At 41.6% G+C, this 17,867-nt stretch overlaps 1 protein-coding gene across 2 annotated transcripts in view; it reads right to left on the bottom strand.

Annotated features, from left to right (window-relative positions):
* Positions 1–13,032, bottom strand: part of gpt2l (glutamic pyruvate transaminase (alanine aminotransferase) 2, like) — a 30,497-nt gene extending 17,465 nt beyond the window's left edge. The window contains exons 1-2 of one of the 2 annotated variants that reach the window (XM_017702507.2): positions 12,893–13,032; positions 12,267–12,447 (exon numbers count right to left, since the gene is read on the bottom strand). In XM_017702507.2, the coding sequence (XP_017557996.1) occupies positions 12,267–12,407 (141 nt within the window). In that variant the 5' untranslated portion in view covers positions 12,408–12,447; positions 12,893–13,032. Of the gene's footprint in view, positions 1–12,266; positions 12,749–12,892 lie in introns of those variants that run through there. The other variant, XM_017702506.2, reaches the window with a different exon arrangement.
* Positions 13,033–17,867: the final 4,835 nt, after the last annotated feature.

The following is a 17,867-nucleotide window of genomic DNA, read 5'->3' on the forward strand; positions in this document are numbered from 1 at the left end:
TTACATCTCAAATTTAATTATGCAGAAATTGTGAGAAAAAAAAAAACAACAACAAAACTTTAATTCACAAACACTGAATACAAAATGAAAAATCAAACCTAAAACCTAACAAAACTGACTGTAACCTATTATATGGGTTATAAATTACACCATTGGATATCATAGTTTTAACACACCACCACATCAGTGTTACTGCAATGCTGAGAATGACCCACCACCCAAATAGTACCTGCTCTGTGAGGGTCCATGGGGGTCCTGACCACTGAAGAACAGGGTAAAAGGGGGTAACAAAGCATCAGAGAAACAGATGGACTACAGTCTGTAACTGTAGAACTACAAAATGCACCTATATAGTAAATAGAGCTGATAAAATGGACAAAGAGAGTAAAAACAAGGAGGTGGTCATAATGATATGCCTGATCAGTGTATAGTGGCCCCAAAAATTATTTGGACACTTTTTCCATTGGTAAACTCTAACAAACTTCTTTATGTCACAAACTGTTTCAGAGAAAAAAAAATGTATAGCACATCAGGCTGACGGTAGACTATGTGTAGAGAAAGTCTAGAAAACTTTATTCAGACTGCGCTGACGGTGCTGCAATGCAGCTGTGGTAACAACTTGAGTTCATTAATGGGATCAAAAAACTACAAAGGCGTTTTGGAGGCAAAGCTGCAGATGTCTACGGAGAATCTGGTTGGTGTGGTGGGTAGCGCTGTCGCCTCACAACAAGGGGGGCCTGGGTTCGATTCCCTGGCCGGGCGACCAGGGTCTGTGTGGAGTTTGCATGTTCTCCCCGTATCTGCGTGGGTTTTCTCTGGGTTCTCCGGTTTCCTCCCACAGTCCAAAGACATGCAGTCAGGCCAACTGGACATGCTACATTGCCACTAGGTCTGTGATTGTGTTTGTCTGTCTGCCCTGCGATGGACTAGCGACCTGTCCAGGGTGTATCCTGCCTTCCGCCCGATGACAGCTGGGACAGGCTCTAGCACACCCCGTGACCCTGACGGAGAAGCGGCTTAAAAAATGTGTGTGAGTGTAAAGCAATGATTGAAGTATGAGGGTTTATCAGTGTAGAACAGATTTGTAAAGGTTTTTTAACAAATCTGACTCTCGCACATTGAAAAAAAGCCGCCTCCAGTGAGGAGACGTTCAAAGCACTTTTATAAAAAACCTCTCTGAGTGGCTCAGTGGCTCAGAGTGGGGGGGTTTAAACATACCTGAGGGCAAAGCCACCACACAGACATTTAAATGGCAGATCCAGGAGACCAAACGTTACAAAATCATATAGGAGATAATTACGGGTATTTAGTCAGCTTCCACAACAACTTAACCTTAACAAAGCCTTAAAAAGAAAACCTGATATTAAACGAACTGGTTATACTGCTTTAATACTAGCTGAGGGAAAACGGAAAAAATAGCCTTTGTTCAATTTAACAAAGGAGTGTATTAAAGTACAGGGTGTAAGCCAGGAGTGGGTTAGGCCTAGGGATAAGAGAGAGAGAGAGAGAGAGAGAGAGAGAGAGAGAGAGAGAGAGGAAAAGAGAAAGAGAAAGAAAGCATGAGAGAGAAAGAAAGAGCGAAAGAGAGAGAGAGAAATAAAGAAAGGAAGAGAGAAAGAGAAAGAAACAGAGAAAGAGAGAGATAGAAAGCAAGAGAGAAAGAGAGAGAAAGAAAAAGTGAGAGAGAGAAAGGAAGAGAGAAAGAGAGAAAGGAAGAGAGAAAGAGAGAAAGAAAGCGAGAGAGAGAAAGGAAGAGAGAAAGGGAGAGAGAAAGAAAGAGAGAGAGATAGAAAGGAAGAGAGAAAGAGAGATAAAGAAAAAGTGAGAGAGAGAAAGGAAGAGAGAAAGAGAGAGAGAAAGAGAGAGAAAGAAAGAGAGAAAGAGAAAAGAAGAGAGAAAAAGAGAAAGAGAGAGAGAAAGGAAGAGAGAAAGAGAGATAAAGAGAAAGGAAGAGAGAGAGAGAAAGGAAGAGAGAAAGAGAAAGAGAGATAGAAAGCGAGAGAGAAAGGAAGAGAGAAAGAGAGAAAGAGAGAGATAGAAAGGAAGAGAGAAAGAGAGATAAAGAAAAAGCAAGAGAAAGGAAGAGAGAAAGAGAAAGAGAGAGAGAGAAAGAAAGAGAGAGAGAAAAGAAGAGAGAAAGAGAGAAAGAGAGAGAAAGAGAGAGAGAGAGAAAGGAAGAGAGAAAGAGAGATAAAGAAAAAGCGAGAGAAAGGAAGAGAGAAAGAGAGAGAGAGAAAGGAAGAGACAGAGAGAAAAGAAGAGAGAAAGAGAGAAAGAGAGAGAGAAAGAGATAGAAAGGAAGAGAGAAAGAGAGATAAAGAAAAAGCAAGAGAAAGGAAGAGAGAAAGAGAAAGAGAGAGAGAGAAAGAAAGAGAGAGAGAAAAGAAGAGAGAAAGAGAGAAAGAGAGAAAGAGAGAGAGAGAGAGAAAGGAAGAGAGAAAGAGAGATAAAGAAAAAGCGAGAGAAAGGAAGAGAGAAAGAGAAAGAGAGAGAGAAAGGAAGAGACAGAGAGAAAAGAAGAGAGAGAGAAAAGAAGAGAGAAAAGAAGAGAGAAAGAGAGAGAGAAAGAGAGAGAGAGAGAAAGAGACAGAGAAAGAGAGAGAAAGAAAGAGAGGAAATCTGTTTTGTGTTTTTTCTTAAAAAAATCCAAACCCAAGAATGCTAATAACAGGGTTGACCCGTCTTTCCTCTGTGACCTATCACAGCCAGCGGTACGGCACTGACAATTCAGGTTCGGCCTTAATTTCATTGCCTTTAGCGCTAAATCATCTTTATAAGCTGAAACATATTAAGCGCCCAAGAACTATGATGAGACTGTTGAGTCAATGAAACTAACACCTCCATTAAAGTCTATTACTGAATTTTCAGCTTCTCTCACGTCGCGCTCTGCTGGAATACAGCCTCCAATTTACAGAGAGCTTCAGCAAACAGTAATACCATCTGTTCCCATGACGATCATTTCAGCTCAGGGTCACGACCTCACAGGTGAGCACGCTTCATTGAGTTTTACCCCAAAGTAATCTCAATGCTGTTTACAAGTCTGCAAAATATTAAGGAAAATAAATGCAACAGCACAACAGCAGTGGAGTTAATGCACATGACTAATGGGATCAGCACGCAGACTGGTTACGATACAGTTGCTAGTCATGCGCAGAGCTGTCGCTAATGGTCATATTAGTAATCGAGTAAAAATGGAAACAAACTAATAATCAAACAGTACAAAATAAAAACAATATGAAACTAGGACACAGAGAAGCTAGAACTTAGTTAAACTTAAGCAATGGTTTGTCAATTACACACAACTGTACACGATGTTTGACTCACCCCAGATGTTTTTGCAGCTAATATTGTTTGCATAACCGTATTCAGTCTGTTTAGTTCTCCTGACATCCCTGATCGAAAAGCTCTAAAATAGCTGCCAGCAACATTCAGCCACACCAGGGGTCAGCAGCCCGAATGTTGTCCTTTCAACAAAAATCAAACCACCTTGGGAGCCGCAACATTTTACGTCCATTTTACCATCTTGGCTGTAAATATGTCTCAGTATGTGCTGATGTGCTAAAAAATCTAAAAGAAAACACAGACCTACTTTGCTCTGCTTTAAGCTTTAGCTTAGCTATAGCCGCTTTTCTCGCATCTCCAGCAGGAAACCTTTCCTCAAAAGAAGAATAATTTTTTGCAAAACGTCTCTAAACGTTTTTACGAGTAAGCTACCTATTCACCAGTTTCTTGTTCGAATTTTCCCGTTCCACTTTAAATGATGCCTGAGGTGCCAGAATGTAAGTTCTGCACCATTTAAAGTGAAACGAGACAATTTGAACAAGCTGGCGAATCAGAAGCTGACTTCAGCTTCACAACTTTTAGTTTTATGTAGATTAAACTTATCAAGAAACCAGCTGGAGTGCTTATAAAAGTCCATTCCTCTCCAAATTATCGATGTTTATCTTAAATCTTTCTCTTTGCCGTTTCGTTAGCTACTAGCTAGGTGAGATTGTTTTCTGCGTTGCTATGTGACCAGCAGCCTGAACGCCAACCTTCGGGGTTAAAGGTCCTGAAACTGCTGCCTCCTCTTCAGCAGAAACATAGTGTAGAGGAATTAGGAGATATAGGCTACATTAACCTCAGCGTTCAAGATCATTTGTTGTTAAAACTCTGTTAGAAGGATCAGCAAAGCTTTATTTTACTGCAAAGGAGGATTTTATTTTTACCTAAATATCGAATCCTTACTTCTATTACTCTGCTGCCGCTGTAATACTGTGAATCTCCCCGCTGTGGGACTAATAAAGGATTATCTTATCTTATCTTATTGCCTTCTAGTCTTTGTTATAACGTTGGCCTCACTGCTCTGGTTCTAAACTAAGCAAAATTTGGATGCCAAACATCTCTTAGCTGATTGACTAAGTGGGGAGCGAGTAAATTTAATGTTTTACCACAACATTCCCTCAAAAAGACTTGTCAGGACAGGGCCAGACAGGGCTGGGTCTACCAGGAGGTTACAGTATGCGCTGCATCCTCAGCCTGTCATTTGCCTGAGAGCTTAAGGACCTACAGGCAGTTTGACTGGTTAATGTCATATTTCAATTCAGGAAATGCACATCGCAGTCAAATGACATGTTTTGTTTATTTTTGAAGTGAAAGTAAGTCAACATATCTTAAAACATCTGAGCAAACCTGAAAATGGCATTTTTCTGTAAAATTCACTGCACAATATAAAGTTATATAACAATATAGAGTTTAACATACTGGGAAACAATACTACATAAAATATGAAATGTGCCATAACTTCACACAGGCCACATTTTATGTTATGTTAACTTTTCCAAAATGTTCATTTCTGCAGCCTTAACAGTAATTGTGCATTAGCATGCATAAGTGTGTTCTCTGTCATCAGCAAAACATGCAAAACGTAACAAACCCTTCTTTTTATTTACCTTTATATAAAGCAGCCTTGTTATACTCATTTTCAAGGTTCATCATTTAATTTTTAAGGTCTTCTATAATACAGTTACATGTTTCAATGTTCTAAAAACACAATATTTTCTCATACTTTACATCTTTATTAACCCTCTGTCTGAAACACCCCATTAGAGCTCCTGTGTCTTTAGGCCCCGCCTCCCGATGAGCCCAGTGGGCTCTGATAGGCCCTGTTCACATAAAAACGGAAGTGCATAAATGCTGGGTAAAACAAGCGCCGCTACTGCTAGAGAAGCCACGCTAGATGGAGATGTTAAAACAGCTTACTAAGATCACAGCCAGCAGAAACTGGTTTTTGGCCTTGCCCTTTACATACAGAGATTGCTTCAGATTCTCTGAATCTCTTAATGATATTAATGTACCGTAGATGATGAAAAGCTCTTTGCTATTTTTTCCTGAACAATGTTATTCCTGAATTGTTGCACTATTTGATCATGCAAGCATTCACAGAGTGGTGAACCCTCCTCATCTTTACTTCTGAAAGACTCCGCCTCTCTGAGATGCTCTTTTAGACCCGATCATGTTACAGACCTGTTGCCAATTAACCACTGCTTTTTTTTTAGCATTACACAACTTTACCAGCCTTTTGTTGCCCAGAACTTTTTTGGCATTCCATTGTTGGCATCAAATTCAAAACGGGCATTTAACATTTTCAAAACCTCAGAACAAAAACATCAGATTTCTCCGTTTCAGCATTTCTTGTCTTTGTACTATTTTCAATTAAACACAGGGTCTAAATGATTTGCACATCACTGCAATTTACATTTTGCACAACCTTTTTGGAAATGGGGTTGTACATTGATACTTATAATTTCTTGTATTACTGTTTAACTTTATCACCTGTCTGTAAAGCACTCTGAATTGCCACTGGCATGAAAAGTGCGATATAAATGCGTCTTATTGTTATCATTATTCAACACATGTGTAAATGGACATGTGCGCTCCCATTTATTTCCAATGCACCTTCAGTGATTCACAGATTTTGCAGGATGCAGAAATTCTGGAAAATATACAGGAGTTGCTGTACTGGCACTTCACTGTGTGCTTGAGTGATTAATTCAAGCCCAGATGAATTGACCTGTGATAACAAGTCACCGACTGGTCATAAAAACCGGGTTCAGCACGAAATGCATCTGGAGCCAACCGGCTCTCTGAAGGGAAAGTGGACTTCAGTCTCCCTCTCATTAGCCAACCCAGCCTTTTTTGCTGTAATGTTTGTGCCGGGATTTTGTGTCATCAATTGTTTGCTGAACTGAACGTCCCCTTTATACACCCGACTCAGCCACAAATGGCCTGGTCCACTGACAATTATCAACCTGATCTGTGTCACTAAAACAAACAGCTCGTTCTGTTGGTCAAAGGCCCTCAGAAGTAACATACTGGTAGACTTTGATATGTGGGTGTGGAAGCATGTGTAAAGACCAGCCAATGCTAAACTGGTTTCTTACCCAAGAAAAAACAGTAGCTTCAGCAACCAGTCTATCTGTTCTAATAGCAGTGAGGATTAAGACAGGTGAATACACCTAATCCTGCATTTAACCCTTTAATGTCAAAGCAAAGAGACATTTCTACTGTATGTTACAATATATGTTTGTTTTGCTGTATGTTTAATAATATGAGTTTTTTTCTCAATGCTGTTGTTGCATTTATTTGATTTACCAAATACATGACCATGAACATTACCAAAGTTCAGAACCAAAAGCAAATCTTTCAGGAGATTAGACAGAAAATCAAGGTGCACTCTTGGTTCGGATCTGAAAAACAGTTTTTTCTGTCCATATTTCCACTGTGAGAAGACAACTCAGCACTACGGGTCTGAAAGGATGTGTAGCTGTCAAGATGTCTCACTGAGAAAAAAGGAGACAGACATGTCAAACAAAGAAGCTGCTGGTGTTCTCAGAACAATGGACTGACCACTGACTAAGTCCAGATCTTAATATCATTACGTGCGTTTGAGATTACCTGGATCATGAGAAGCAGCAAATGTGTGCATTAATGAAGGTTAAGGGTGGACAGACTTAATATTGAAATAAAGTATATTTAGTGAGGCTTTGAAAAGTCAGTGCTGCCTTAAAAGTGGATGATAGGACACTGTGGTGTCCCCCGATGGTGGCCACGAGAGCCAGCAGCTCAGCCACCTGGATCAAACGCGAGGCAAGTTAAAGTGGCCTCACTGCGGGACTGGAAGTGGGAAGCTCAGTGCACCGTCTCCCCCTCCTCGCCATCAGGGCCCGGGATGGGGGCAAGCCACAGGCATAAACTTCAAGGCAGCCTAAACACTAATTTCAGTTAAAACAACATTTTTTACAGTGTAGAAAGTACACATCGAATGCTTCATTTCTACATGCTGAGCCATACAGAGTGTAAACATATCGCTGCTGTTACAAAACCTTGCACCTCTGAAAAAGAAACTTTACAGGACGAGGAAAAACATCCTTAACTTTTAATGGAATTTTTCATTGGAATTTTTTCCCAAGTAATTTTGGACCATTTCAGTTGATTTTTTTCATCATGAAATTTTGACACATCCTAAAAGGCATACTAAATGACACTAAATTCCCAAACTGTCAACACCACTGAGCAGCTTTTGTTGTCTTTTATTGCGGCAGTTTTATGGCTCAGTCCAATTTGGTCAGACTCTGAAGATCAGACTACACGTTTGGCGCTATTTGGTTCATGTTTGGCTGATCCCAGGTTGTTTAGCTGTGCTTCTGGCACAGCTGCCGACTGAAAAGCTGCTCAGAGGTGATGACAATTTTCGAATTTAGTGTAGTCTCATTTTCAGAGTCTGACCAAATTGGCTGTCAGTCAAAGTAAGAAGCAAAAACGTTCAAATGGCTTGAGTGTCTCCTATCATTGTTTAGCAATGACGTCTTAGTGGAGTGATACAGTGTTTGTGAAAAAGCTGTGATGTTATGGCGAAATACCAGCAGTTAGAGTGCCTCTCAACCAATCAGCTTGCGTGGCCCGGAACTAATTGTTGTATAAAATCATATATTTATGCAAACGAGGACAGAAAAATCTATTCACACAGCTTTTCATAAGAGCAGTGCTTTGACGCTGTCTGACCCTGTTCAGCCTTACGGTGCACGAAAATATGCTTGAAGTTCTGATGTACGCAGCTATTCAAATTTCATTTTATTTTGCACTAAAATGAACAATATCTTGTGCTATTTTTGCTATTTGCTTAAATGAGAAATTACACAAGAAAAAGTCTTTGCAATGCATAGAGTCGAGGATGCACATTGGTCTAGTCAGAATAGACAAATTTAATAACAATTTATAGCAACTCTTATCATCACTGTGATATCTAACTACTTTATATGTGCACAAACCAACATGTATTATATTTTAAGAGAACAGCAAAACAAAGTAATGACTCTGCAGGGTTAATGAGGTCACTGGGTTGTGAACCACATGACATCAATTGCATCGAGAAAGTGATACGTGTGTCAGTAAGTGTGTCGCTGATTTTAGGACTGGAGTAAATACGCCTCACGAGACCCAAGCTAAATGCTTCCTATTTGAATTTGTGTGATGAAGCCTGGCTGGACTCCGTCACACAGCACACTTGAGCCTCGCTCAAGAGACGTGCCTCGCTCAAGGACACGTCAGTCATGTCCTGTCGGCTCTGGGGAATGAACTGGCGACCTTCCCCTCACAGGGCTGGTTCCCTAACCTCCAGCCCATGACTGCCGTGTATGTGTATATGTATATGAATATGTAATTACACCTGAATAGTATGGCCATACAGCAACAATAACATTAAATTTAAGGTTAATATGATAGAGCTGAGAAGTATGTAGATTCTCTTAGCCTGGTATGAGCAGAGGATTATACTCCATTGAACAAGAAAAACAATGCATTATATAACAGTTAGTTCCGATGACATGTTGGTTCAAAAGAGTCCCACCTGATATGTTATTTTTGCCAAAATAACATACCACACCCTAGTATTCAGCATTCCTGGTACTGTACCTTCTGTCTGTGCTAATGAGACAGCAAAACACATCATAGACACCCTGAGACTCCCCTTCTAAAACATTAAGGAGCACAAGGCTGCACTCCTGTTCACTTCTGACTGCACCGTAAGACAAAAATCATCACGTTTATAGCAAACGACGCAAACAACAGTAAGAAAGAACAGAAAGAAGAGACATGGCTGACAAATCTGCGGCACCCAAACAACCTGGTCCCGAATGGGACCGATACAAAAGGACGCATTGTTGACTTTGGGAGGCCCAGTGGGAGCTGCTCACCAATCAGTGTTGAGGGAGTAACAGTGGAAAGTGGAAGCAGCTTCAGACTCCCAGAGCTGCAGGGCTCTGATAATTGGTCCTGGGACCCAAAACAGCTGAGATGTTCTAGAAAGTTGTTCATGTCCCAAAGTGTTGGCAGGCAACAGTGCAGTGCCACTGCTGTGCACCTCAGCACTCTCAAAGGAGACTGCAAACAGCAGAGACGCCATGCATGTGCATCCTTCAGTCTCAAAAACTGGCCTGTTTCACGTGCCACTGAAACTCAAACCACAGTCCTGATGACAGCTCTAGACCGCAGAGCCACGAAGATGATCTAACAGACCGAAAGCTTTACTATTTTTTTAATAATGCAGTGTACATAACTGTTTCAGTGTGTACATTGATTCAATGGCCTAAACCAATTCAGACAGTCAAGCTGAGCTGGACGTTCACATTTACAAAGCACTTCAGGTTTCCATCACTCTTTTCAGCACAAGACAGATAACGTATGCATTCTCAGCAGTCTACCTTTGACAGCAGGTTTACTACACACTGATCAGGCATAATATTATGACCAATGTTTCTACGCTCATTGTCCATTTTATCAGCTAAACTTACTATATAGATGCACTTCATAGTTCTACAGTTACAGACTGTAGTCCATCTGTTTCTCTGCATACTTTGTTAGCCCCCTAGCCCACTGAAGACACTCACCACAGGGTACACTCACCACAGCAGTGCTGCTGGAGTTTTTAAACACTGTGTCCACTCACTGTCCACTCTATTAGATATTCCTACCTTGTCAGTCCACCTTGTAGACGTTAAAGCCAGAGACGATAGCTCATCTGCTGTTGCACGGTTTGTGTTACTCATCCTCTAGTCCTTCATCAGTGGCCACAGGACGCTGCCCACAGGACGCTGTTGGCTGGATATTTTTGGTTGGTGGACTATTCTCAGTCCAGCAGTGACGCTGAGGTGTTTAAAAACTCCAGCAGCACTGCTGTGTCTGATCCACTCAGACCAGCACAACACACAATAACACACCACCACCATGTCTGTGTTACTGCAGTGCTGAGAATGATCCACCACCCAAATAGTACCTTCTCTGTGAGGGTCCACGGGGGTCCTGACCACTGAAGAACAGGGTAAAAGGGGTCTAACAAAGTATCAGAGAAACAGATGGACTACAGTCTGTAACTGTAGAACTACAAAGTGCAGCTATACAGCAAGTGGAGCTGATAAAGTGGACAATGAGCGTAGAAACAAGGAGGTGGTCATGATGTTATGCATGATCGGTGTATTTTGTAGAATTATTGTACTAGCGCTTAACAATTTAGGTGCGCTGGTTCCTTTTATCCCGTTTAAACGCAGGGTCAACTTTTATGTTTTGCTTTTATGTTTTGCTAATAGAGCTGGATCACAGAACAGTGGGTTTGCTCATAGACGCATCAATAATGTGTTGACTTTAACTTGTAATTGTGTAGTTGTTTTTAATGCATGTGCCTGAGGGAGGAGCAACTCCAACTAGTCACAAATGCCCCCAAAAATGTGACAAGTGCATTTTAAACCCCTTAAAATCCCAGCCTTATTACATACTAAGGGTCATTATTCAGTAACTACAGAGACTTCAATGCAAACTAGCTACTCTTAAGTTACAGAACTGTGTAATAAAACTTTGGACTTGCTGGTGGACTCTGGCCATTTAAAGGGTTAAGTGCAATTTTAAGCCTTCTGAAAGTGCAACTCAGCTTCACACAGTCTGATTCAGCAGGATTGAGGACAATGAAAAAAGTCACGCACTGAAAAGACTTGCTTCAAATGTGTTCATCATTTCCGCAAGAGTAAAATATTACATCAGCACATTTTCTGCTTATAGTTCACTTACATAGGCAATGACAGTGCTGATGTTGTATAACTTATTATGATTAAAAGTTCCCAGACACACTTAATCAGTGCATTCAGCTACTTTATGTTGCACTCATTAAAAAATCTCCATAGAACAGCACTGACAACGGAATGAGACAAGCCTAAGGTTACCACCGCCAGCGCCAAACATGGGTTAGAAGGGTACAAAGCACCCCAGGTAATGGGCTGTGGAGCAGAACTGCATTCTCTAGACATATGGTGCTCCATCCAGTACCTTTTGGATGAGTTGGAGTGATCCAGAACTGATCATCCAACATCAGTTGCTGACCTCACTAACGTTCACGCTCTAACATCGAGCATCCAGCCATCCCAGTAGAGTAGAGGCTGTTACTGCAGCAAAGAGGGACAAACTGCGCGGGTGTCTACAAACTTTTGGACATATAGTGGATTCAGTTGAGTTAAATCACTATTTCGGGAGTAGATAGCGGTGTGAGATTCAGCCCAGGTGTCTACAAACCTTTGGACATACACTGTTCAGCCATAACATTAAAACCAGCAGATGAGCTTTCGTCTCTGACCTTACATCTACAAGGTGGACGGACAAGGTAGGAGCGTCTAATAGAGCGGACAGTGAGTGGACACAGCGTTAAAAACTCCAGCAGCACTGCTGCGTCTTAAATATTACCTGTACTGCTGTGGTCCTGTGTGGGTCCTGACCACTGAAGAACAGGGTAAAGGGGTCTAACACAGCATGCAGAGAAACAGTGGCAGAAATACAAAGTGCACCAATGGGTGTTTTAATGCTGTGGCTGTACAGTTTATTTGGAAATGATGTACAGATGTGAACTGGGTAAACTCAGGTAAACGCACTGGTCATCTTAGTGTCCTGTAAAACAAATGGGACGTTTTTGGACTCGGGCTTTACATTTATGGCACTTGGCTGACGCTCTTATCCAGAGCGACTGACAACTGGATCATTTTACACAGGTAGGCGCAAGTAGTGTTAGGAGTCTTGCCCAAGGACTCTTATTGGTATAGTGTAGGGTGCGTGTCTAAATAGGGGATTGAACCCCAGTCTACAGCATAGAAGGCAGAGGCGTTACCCACTACACTATCCAACCACCGCTATCACTAGTTCTGGTCAGTGATAATGAAGTTTTGCGAGCAAGTGATGAACCATCATCATACCTCCTTTAGCTCCTTCTCTATCTGCACCGCGCGCTGCACGATGGGTCCCCGCACTGCGTACTCCACCTTCTTCACGTTGGCGTTCATGGTGTCCACGGTGAGCACTTTCCCCCTGCGGGGGGGCACGTCGTTCCCGGCCATCTTTCTGCGGAGCAGCGTGCTGGAGGGTCTGCAGAGGGTCCTGCAGGGAGAGAGGGGGGTGAGCTTTGCTCCTGCCAGAGCCTGCGCGCCTCTGCACGGAAACATCTGCGCACGTCAGTCTGCCAGACTCGGAGAACTTCAGATACGGGTTAAAACGGGCGAGCGCCGAGGCTGCTGGCCAGCTGGTCAGCGAGCGTGGTGCGCGTGTGAACGTGCAGCTGGACGTTACGAACAAAACTACCCACGAGCTCAATTTTAGACCTTTGCACCGTGCACGAGATTTCACAAGGTGCACTGAGATTACATCTGGAATCGCTCGTGCGCTCGAGCGGGGGAGTGGGCTCGTGCACACGGTGCCTCGGCAACCACAGTAACTTTTTACTCGCTTTATATACTCGAGGTTTTATTAGGCAGACCCCCACCCCCCCACCCCCAGCACCCGCCCCCCAAACCCCCCACCACAGACCCCCGTTGGTTTTACGTACCAGAAGTGCTTGCAGACGTCTTCGGGGTTTCCGAGGCGACGGGCAGCAGCGGAGAGCCGGAGTGAGACCGTGCGGCGCTTCGCCGGCGTGGAGCGCCCCACCCCCCTCCCCGCGCGCGCGAGGAGGACCTGGGAGGAGACTTCAGCCTCCAAACAGAAAGAGTGAAGTAAGTCCGGCCCCGCCCATCTCACCAGAGACTCGCAGCCCTGCGCGCGGGAGATAACAGCACCAGGGCTTTAGGGCCTTCAGAGGAAATGAGTCAGTCATGCAGGAGTCAGAGTGACCAGCTGTCTAAGCCACTAACTGAGCAGATATCTGAGTAACTGGTGGGGCGATATCACACTAAATATATCGCTATTCAGAGAAACTCTGCTATGATACGATACGATACGCTTTTCTGTGTATCCTGTATATCAGTGCAGTCACCGACTGCCTGTTTCATCATAAACAGAGCAAAACGAGCCCGTTTACTGGGTTTAGTGCCGCACAGCGCGACAAACATTACATTAAAAACGCTTTTTATAGATTTTTAAAATGTAGCACTATTGGTTCTTTTTTCTCTGTTCCATCTGATCAGATGTCAGAAAAAAAATAATCTTTTGACTTGTCCTGTAGCTGACTGACTAACTGACTGACTGACTGACTGACTGACTGACTAACTGACTGACTGACTGACTGACTGACTGACTGACTGACTGACTAACTGACTGATTGACTGACTGACTGACTGACTGACTGACTAACTGACTGACTGACTGACTGACTAACTGACTGACTGACTCACTAACTGACTGACTGACTGACTGACTAACTGACTGACTAACTGACTGACTCACTAACTGACTGACTGACTGACTAACTGACTGACTAACTCACTAACTGACTGACTAACTGACTGACTAACTGACTGACTGACTGACTGACTGACTAACTGACTGACTGACTGACTGACTGACTAACTGACTGACTAACTGACTGACTGACTGACTAACTGACTGATTGACTGACTGACTGACTAACTGACTGACTGACTGACTGACTAACTGACTGACTAACTGACTGACTGACTCACTAACTGACTGACTGACTGACTGACTGACTAACTGACTGACTGACTGACTCACTAACTGACTGACTGACTGACTGACTGACTAACTGACTGACTAACTCACTAACTGACTGACTAACTGACTGACTAATTGACTGACTGACTCACTGACTGACTGACTGACTAACTGACTGACTACCTGACTGACTGACTAACTAGCTGACTGAGTGACTAGCTAACTAGCTAGCTAGCTGACTGACTGGCTGATCAGCTAGCTAGCTAACTAACTAACTGACTGACTAACTAGCAAGCTAACTGACTAACTGACTGACTGACTGACTAACTAACTGACTGACTAGCTGACTAACTAGCTGACTGGTTAGCTAGCTGGCTAGGTAACTAACTAACTGACTAACTAGCTGACTGACTAACTGAGTGACTAATTAGATAGCAAACTAACTTACTAGCTAATGTAATAAATAAATAAACAGGTAAGCAAGTTTAAAAATTAAACATTAATGAATGCACACAGAAATAAATGAATACATCAGAAATCATGATTTTTTATTTCATACATTTTTAATAATTTATGATTTTTTTTCACTGATTTATTTTTATTATATGACATATCCTTTCCTCTATCAGTACAATTTTTAAAACAAATTATGCAGGTATATTTAATGATTTAATAAAACAAATGATTAACAGTCAGCAATAAATCATACAAAAAAAAAAATAAATAAATAAAATATAACTAAAAATAAAATGCATATAAACAAATTACATTTATGACTTATACCCATCATTATAAATAAAAAGTGACTAAAAAGTGATAGTTATTATGAATAAATTAAGTACAAGTAATTAATTATTCAGGAGATATTTTAGAGGATATTAGATATAAAATAGTCCATTGGCATAAGGAAGGAGAAACCTCAGCATTATTGAGTGTGTTTGGGATTATTTGGATTGTGAGAAACAGAAAATGAAACCAACTTCTAACACTGAAAAAAAAAGAATGGTATGAAAAAATATCCCAGCAGATTTCTTAAAAAAATGTACAGCAAGTTTCCTAAAAAGAGCGGAAGTTGTAATAAAGGTGTAATAAAGGGAATGTATGTGCACTCCACATTGATTGATATATTTAGTTGTTAAAGCTTATATATATATATATATAATGTATATTTTTAATGTAATGGCTACTTTGACTAGAAATGATATCAATTAATAAATAAATTTTACAGGACACTAAATTAAAGGCCTCTGACCTTTTTCTGCAGTACTTTGTTTTTTGGTTGGTCTATTTTTATTGACTTTTTATCATTACTTTCAAGGGTTTATTGTTTCTCATCATTATACTTTTATGAGAATTCTTTCTCTATATATTTACAGGTCTAAATAATGGTCCGTTCATTCTTTCATTCATCCAGCATTTTGTTCCTGGCTATTAACACTGACCTGGACAGGCTGTAGTCATGCAAGAAATGTTGTGGAGCAACTTCTGGAGAATAGCTCAGTCTAGAGACACGTCTTTAAAAAGCGACCTGCCATGTCTGCAGATAGAAACAGTGAAAGAGAGCACTGAGTGAGATAAAGCTGTAGCAAGTGGAGGACATAAAGGTGGGTGCTGTAGAGACCACGCAGAACCCTAGGCCTCGGTTGAATAAAAGCCAGAGAAACGGAACAGAAACTGTAAAAAAGATCAACGTGCAGTTATTCAGGTTTAGTACCATGAAGAAAACACCAGCTTCGGTCCTGCACTCAGTCAAACTTTACACACAGCCAGATGTTATTTGAATGACTGAAACTGGTGCAGTTTCAAGACAGGAAACACGGGGCCTCTGAAAAACAGACATTACATATATAAGGGCACTGCTGTGCCTTTAGGACGATGGCAAAGAAGTCATGCCTTATACAAACCACATTTTGTAATTTGAAGGCCGAGGTGGGTAGAAGAGTCTAAAAATACTTAAGTAAAAGTGTTATTTTGGTGAAATAATGACTTAGAAGTTACCAAAACAACTCGAGTAGGAGTAAAAATAGATAAAGTACATCCAGCACATATTAATGTAGAAAATGTAGTGTCGTAGGTGCTATTCATCTCTTTTAGGGACCAATTTGGCCTAAAATAAAATGCTAAAGCTCTAAAGTGAGCAGTGTGAATAAAAACAGTGCAACACCTGAGCCAGTACAACACAAGCCCCTACTGAGCTCACAACACTGCAGACAAAATCAAAGCTCTTGAGAATAAATGCTGGAAATGACCAGTGGTGGACAGTAACGAAGTAAATGTAATTTCTCTAGTTTTTCCGTGTGTCTGTACTGTACAGAAGTTTTTCCTTTTTGGGCGACATTTTACTTTCACTCCACCACATTTCACGAAAGAAGCGTGAACACCAGCAAGAACACCAATCAGGGCACAGCGGTCACTTTGTTTTGAGCTTGTTTTGATGTGTTGGACATACCGACCCAGTGCCCAAAATTTTGGGAGTGTTTATTCAACATAAATGATGAACTAACCTAACTTTGTGTAAATAGAGCACAATATAGAAATATGTCCACATATGCAGTCGAGACTGACGCGGCTTTTTTCTGAATTTCTACAAACACCATTTCATTTTATAGTAAATTAGTTTGGGCTGGTTTATGTTTATGAACAGAGGCCTACAGATCAACATAGTAAAGGAGCTCATCTGTGATCCTGAGTTTAAAGCTAGTTTTTATTCAACTTAAACTCGGAACTAAGTTGTAAATAAATCTGAAACTGAAACTTTGCTTGTGTGTAAAAAGTGATTTCAGAGCCACTCGGTTCTCCCTGATGGAAACTGTTTACCTTCAGTGTTTTGTGCTTCTGATCATTTTAATAGACGTCAGCGTCACTAATTAATGATGTTCTATTAAAAGACTGGTGTTACAGGAGTGACACTGGAGTGAACGTCTACATTTACTGGAGTAATGTTTTATCTTGGGTATCTCTGCTTTAACTCAAGTACATGATCTGTGTACTTAAATTACAGCCTTTGGTGGCCATGTGTAAAAAATGACCTGCCAGAAGGAGGAAATCCCCTTTGGGAGAGAAAACCTTGGGAGAGAACAGATCTGAAGTTCTTAGAATAAAAACATGTCTGTCAGCGGAAATTCTAGCCATCCAGGGTGATGTTCTGATGCCATGATGGCGTGGTGTGGCCTTGTACAGCAGATGGTGAGCAACTTCAAACACTGCAGCTGCTTTGCTTCTGTGATGTGACAAGGTGAGGTGACGTTCTGCAGCGCAGGTGAAAGTTGGACAAAATTTAGAACCAGCATATATCACATTAAGCCATTGCTGGAGAGGGGAGGATGAAGTGGAACGCAACCAATATTATCCCATGTGCTAGGAGACATTAATCCTGTGACTGTGAAAGTGTTTGTGAACTGTTCTGTGCGCAGTATCAAACATTTTCAAGAAGTCATTTGCTCAGCATAATACAAGCTGTGTGGCAGGTTAAGTTGTAGTGTTTATGGTAATTGTTTAGAAATGAGCAGATCAGAGGGACAGTGAAGGTGGAGCAGTTTGGAGATAAAGCCAGAGAGGCCAGGTTGAGATGGTTTGGACATGTGTTGAGGAGGAATAGTGGATATATTAGGCAAAGAATGTTAGAGATGGAGCTGCCGGGTAGAAGGAGAAGAGGTAGACCTCAGAGAAGGTTTATGGATGTAGTGAAGGTGGACATGGAGATGGTTGGTGTGAAAGTAGAGGAGGCAATGGATAGGGCAAGATGGAGGCAGATGATCCGCTGTGGCGACCCCTAAAGGGAGCAGCCGAAAGAAGAAGAAGTTTATGGTAATTGTAGTCCATTATGACTGGGCTCTGGGTCGGCCACAAAGGGCAGAAAGAGGATCAGCGGTCCTCAGTGGGGCAGTGATGGCACTTTGTCATAAAATTTG

This window comes from Pygocentrus nattereri, chromosome 19, assembly GCF_015220715.1.
Source record: "Pygocentrus nattereri isolate fPygNat1 chromosome 19, fPygNat1.pri, whole genome shotgun sequence".
NCBI lineage: Eukaryota > Metazoa > Chordata > Actinopteri > Characiformes > Serrasalmidae > Pygocentrus > Pygocentrus nattereri.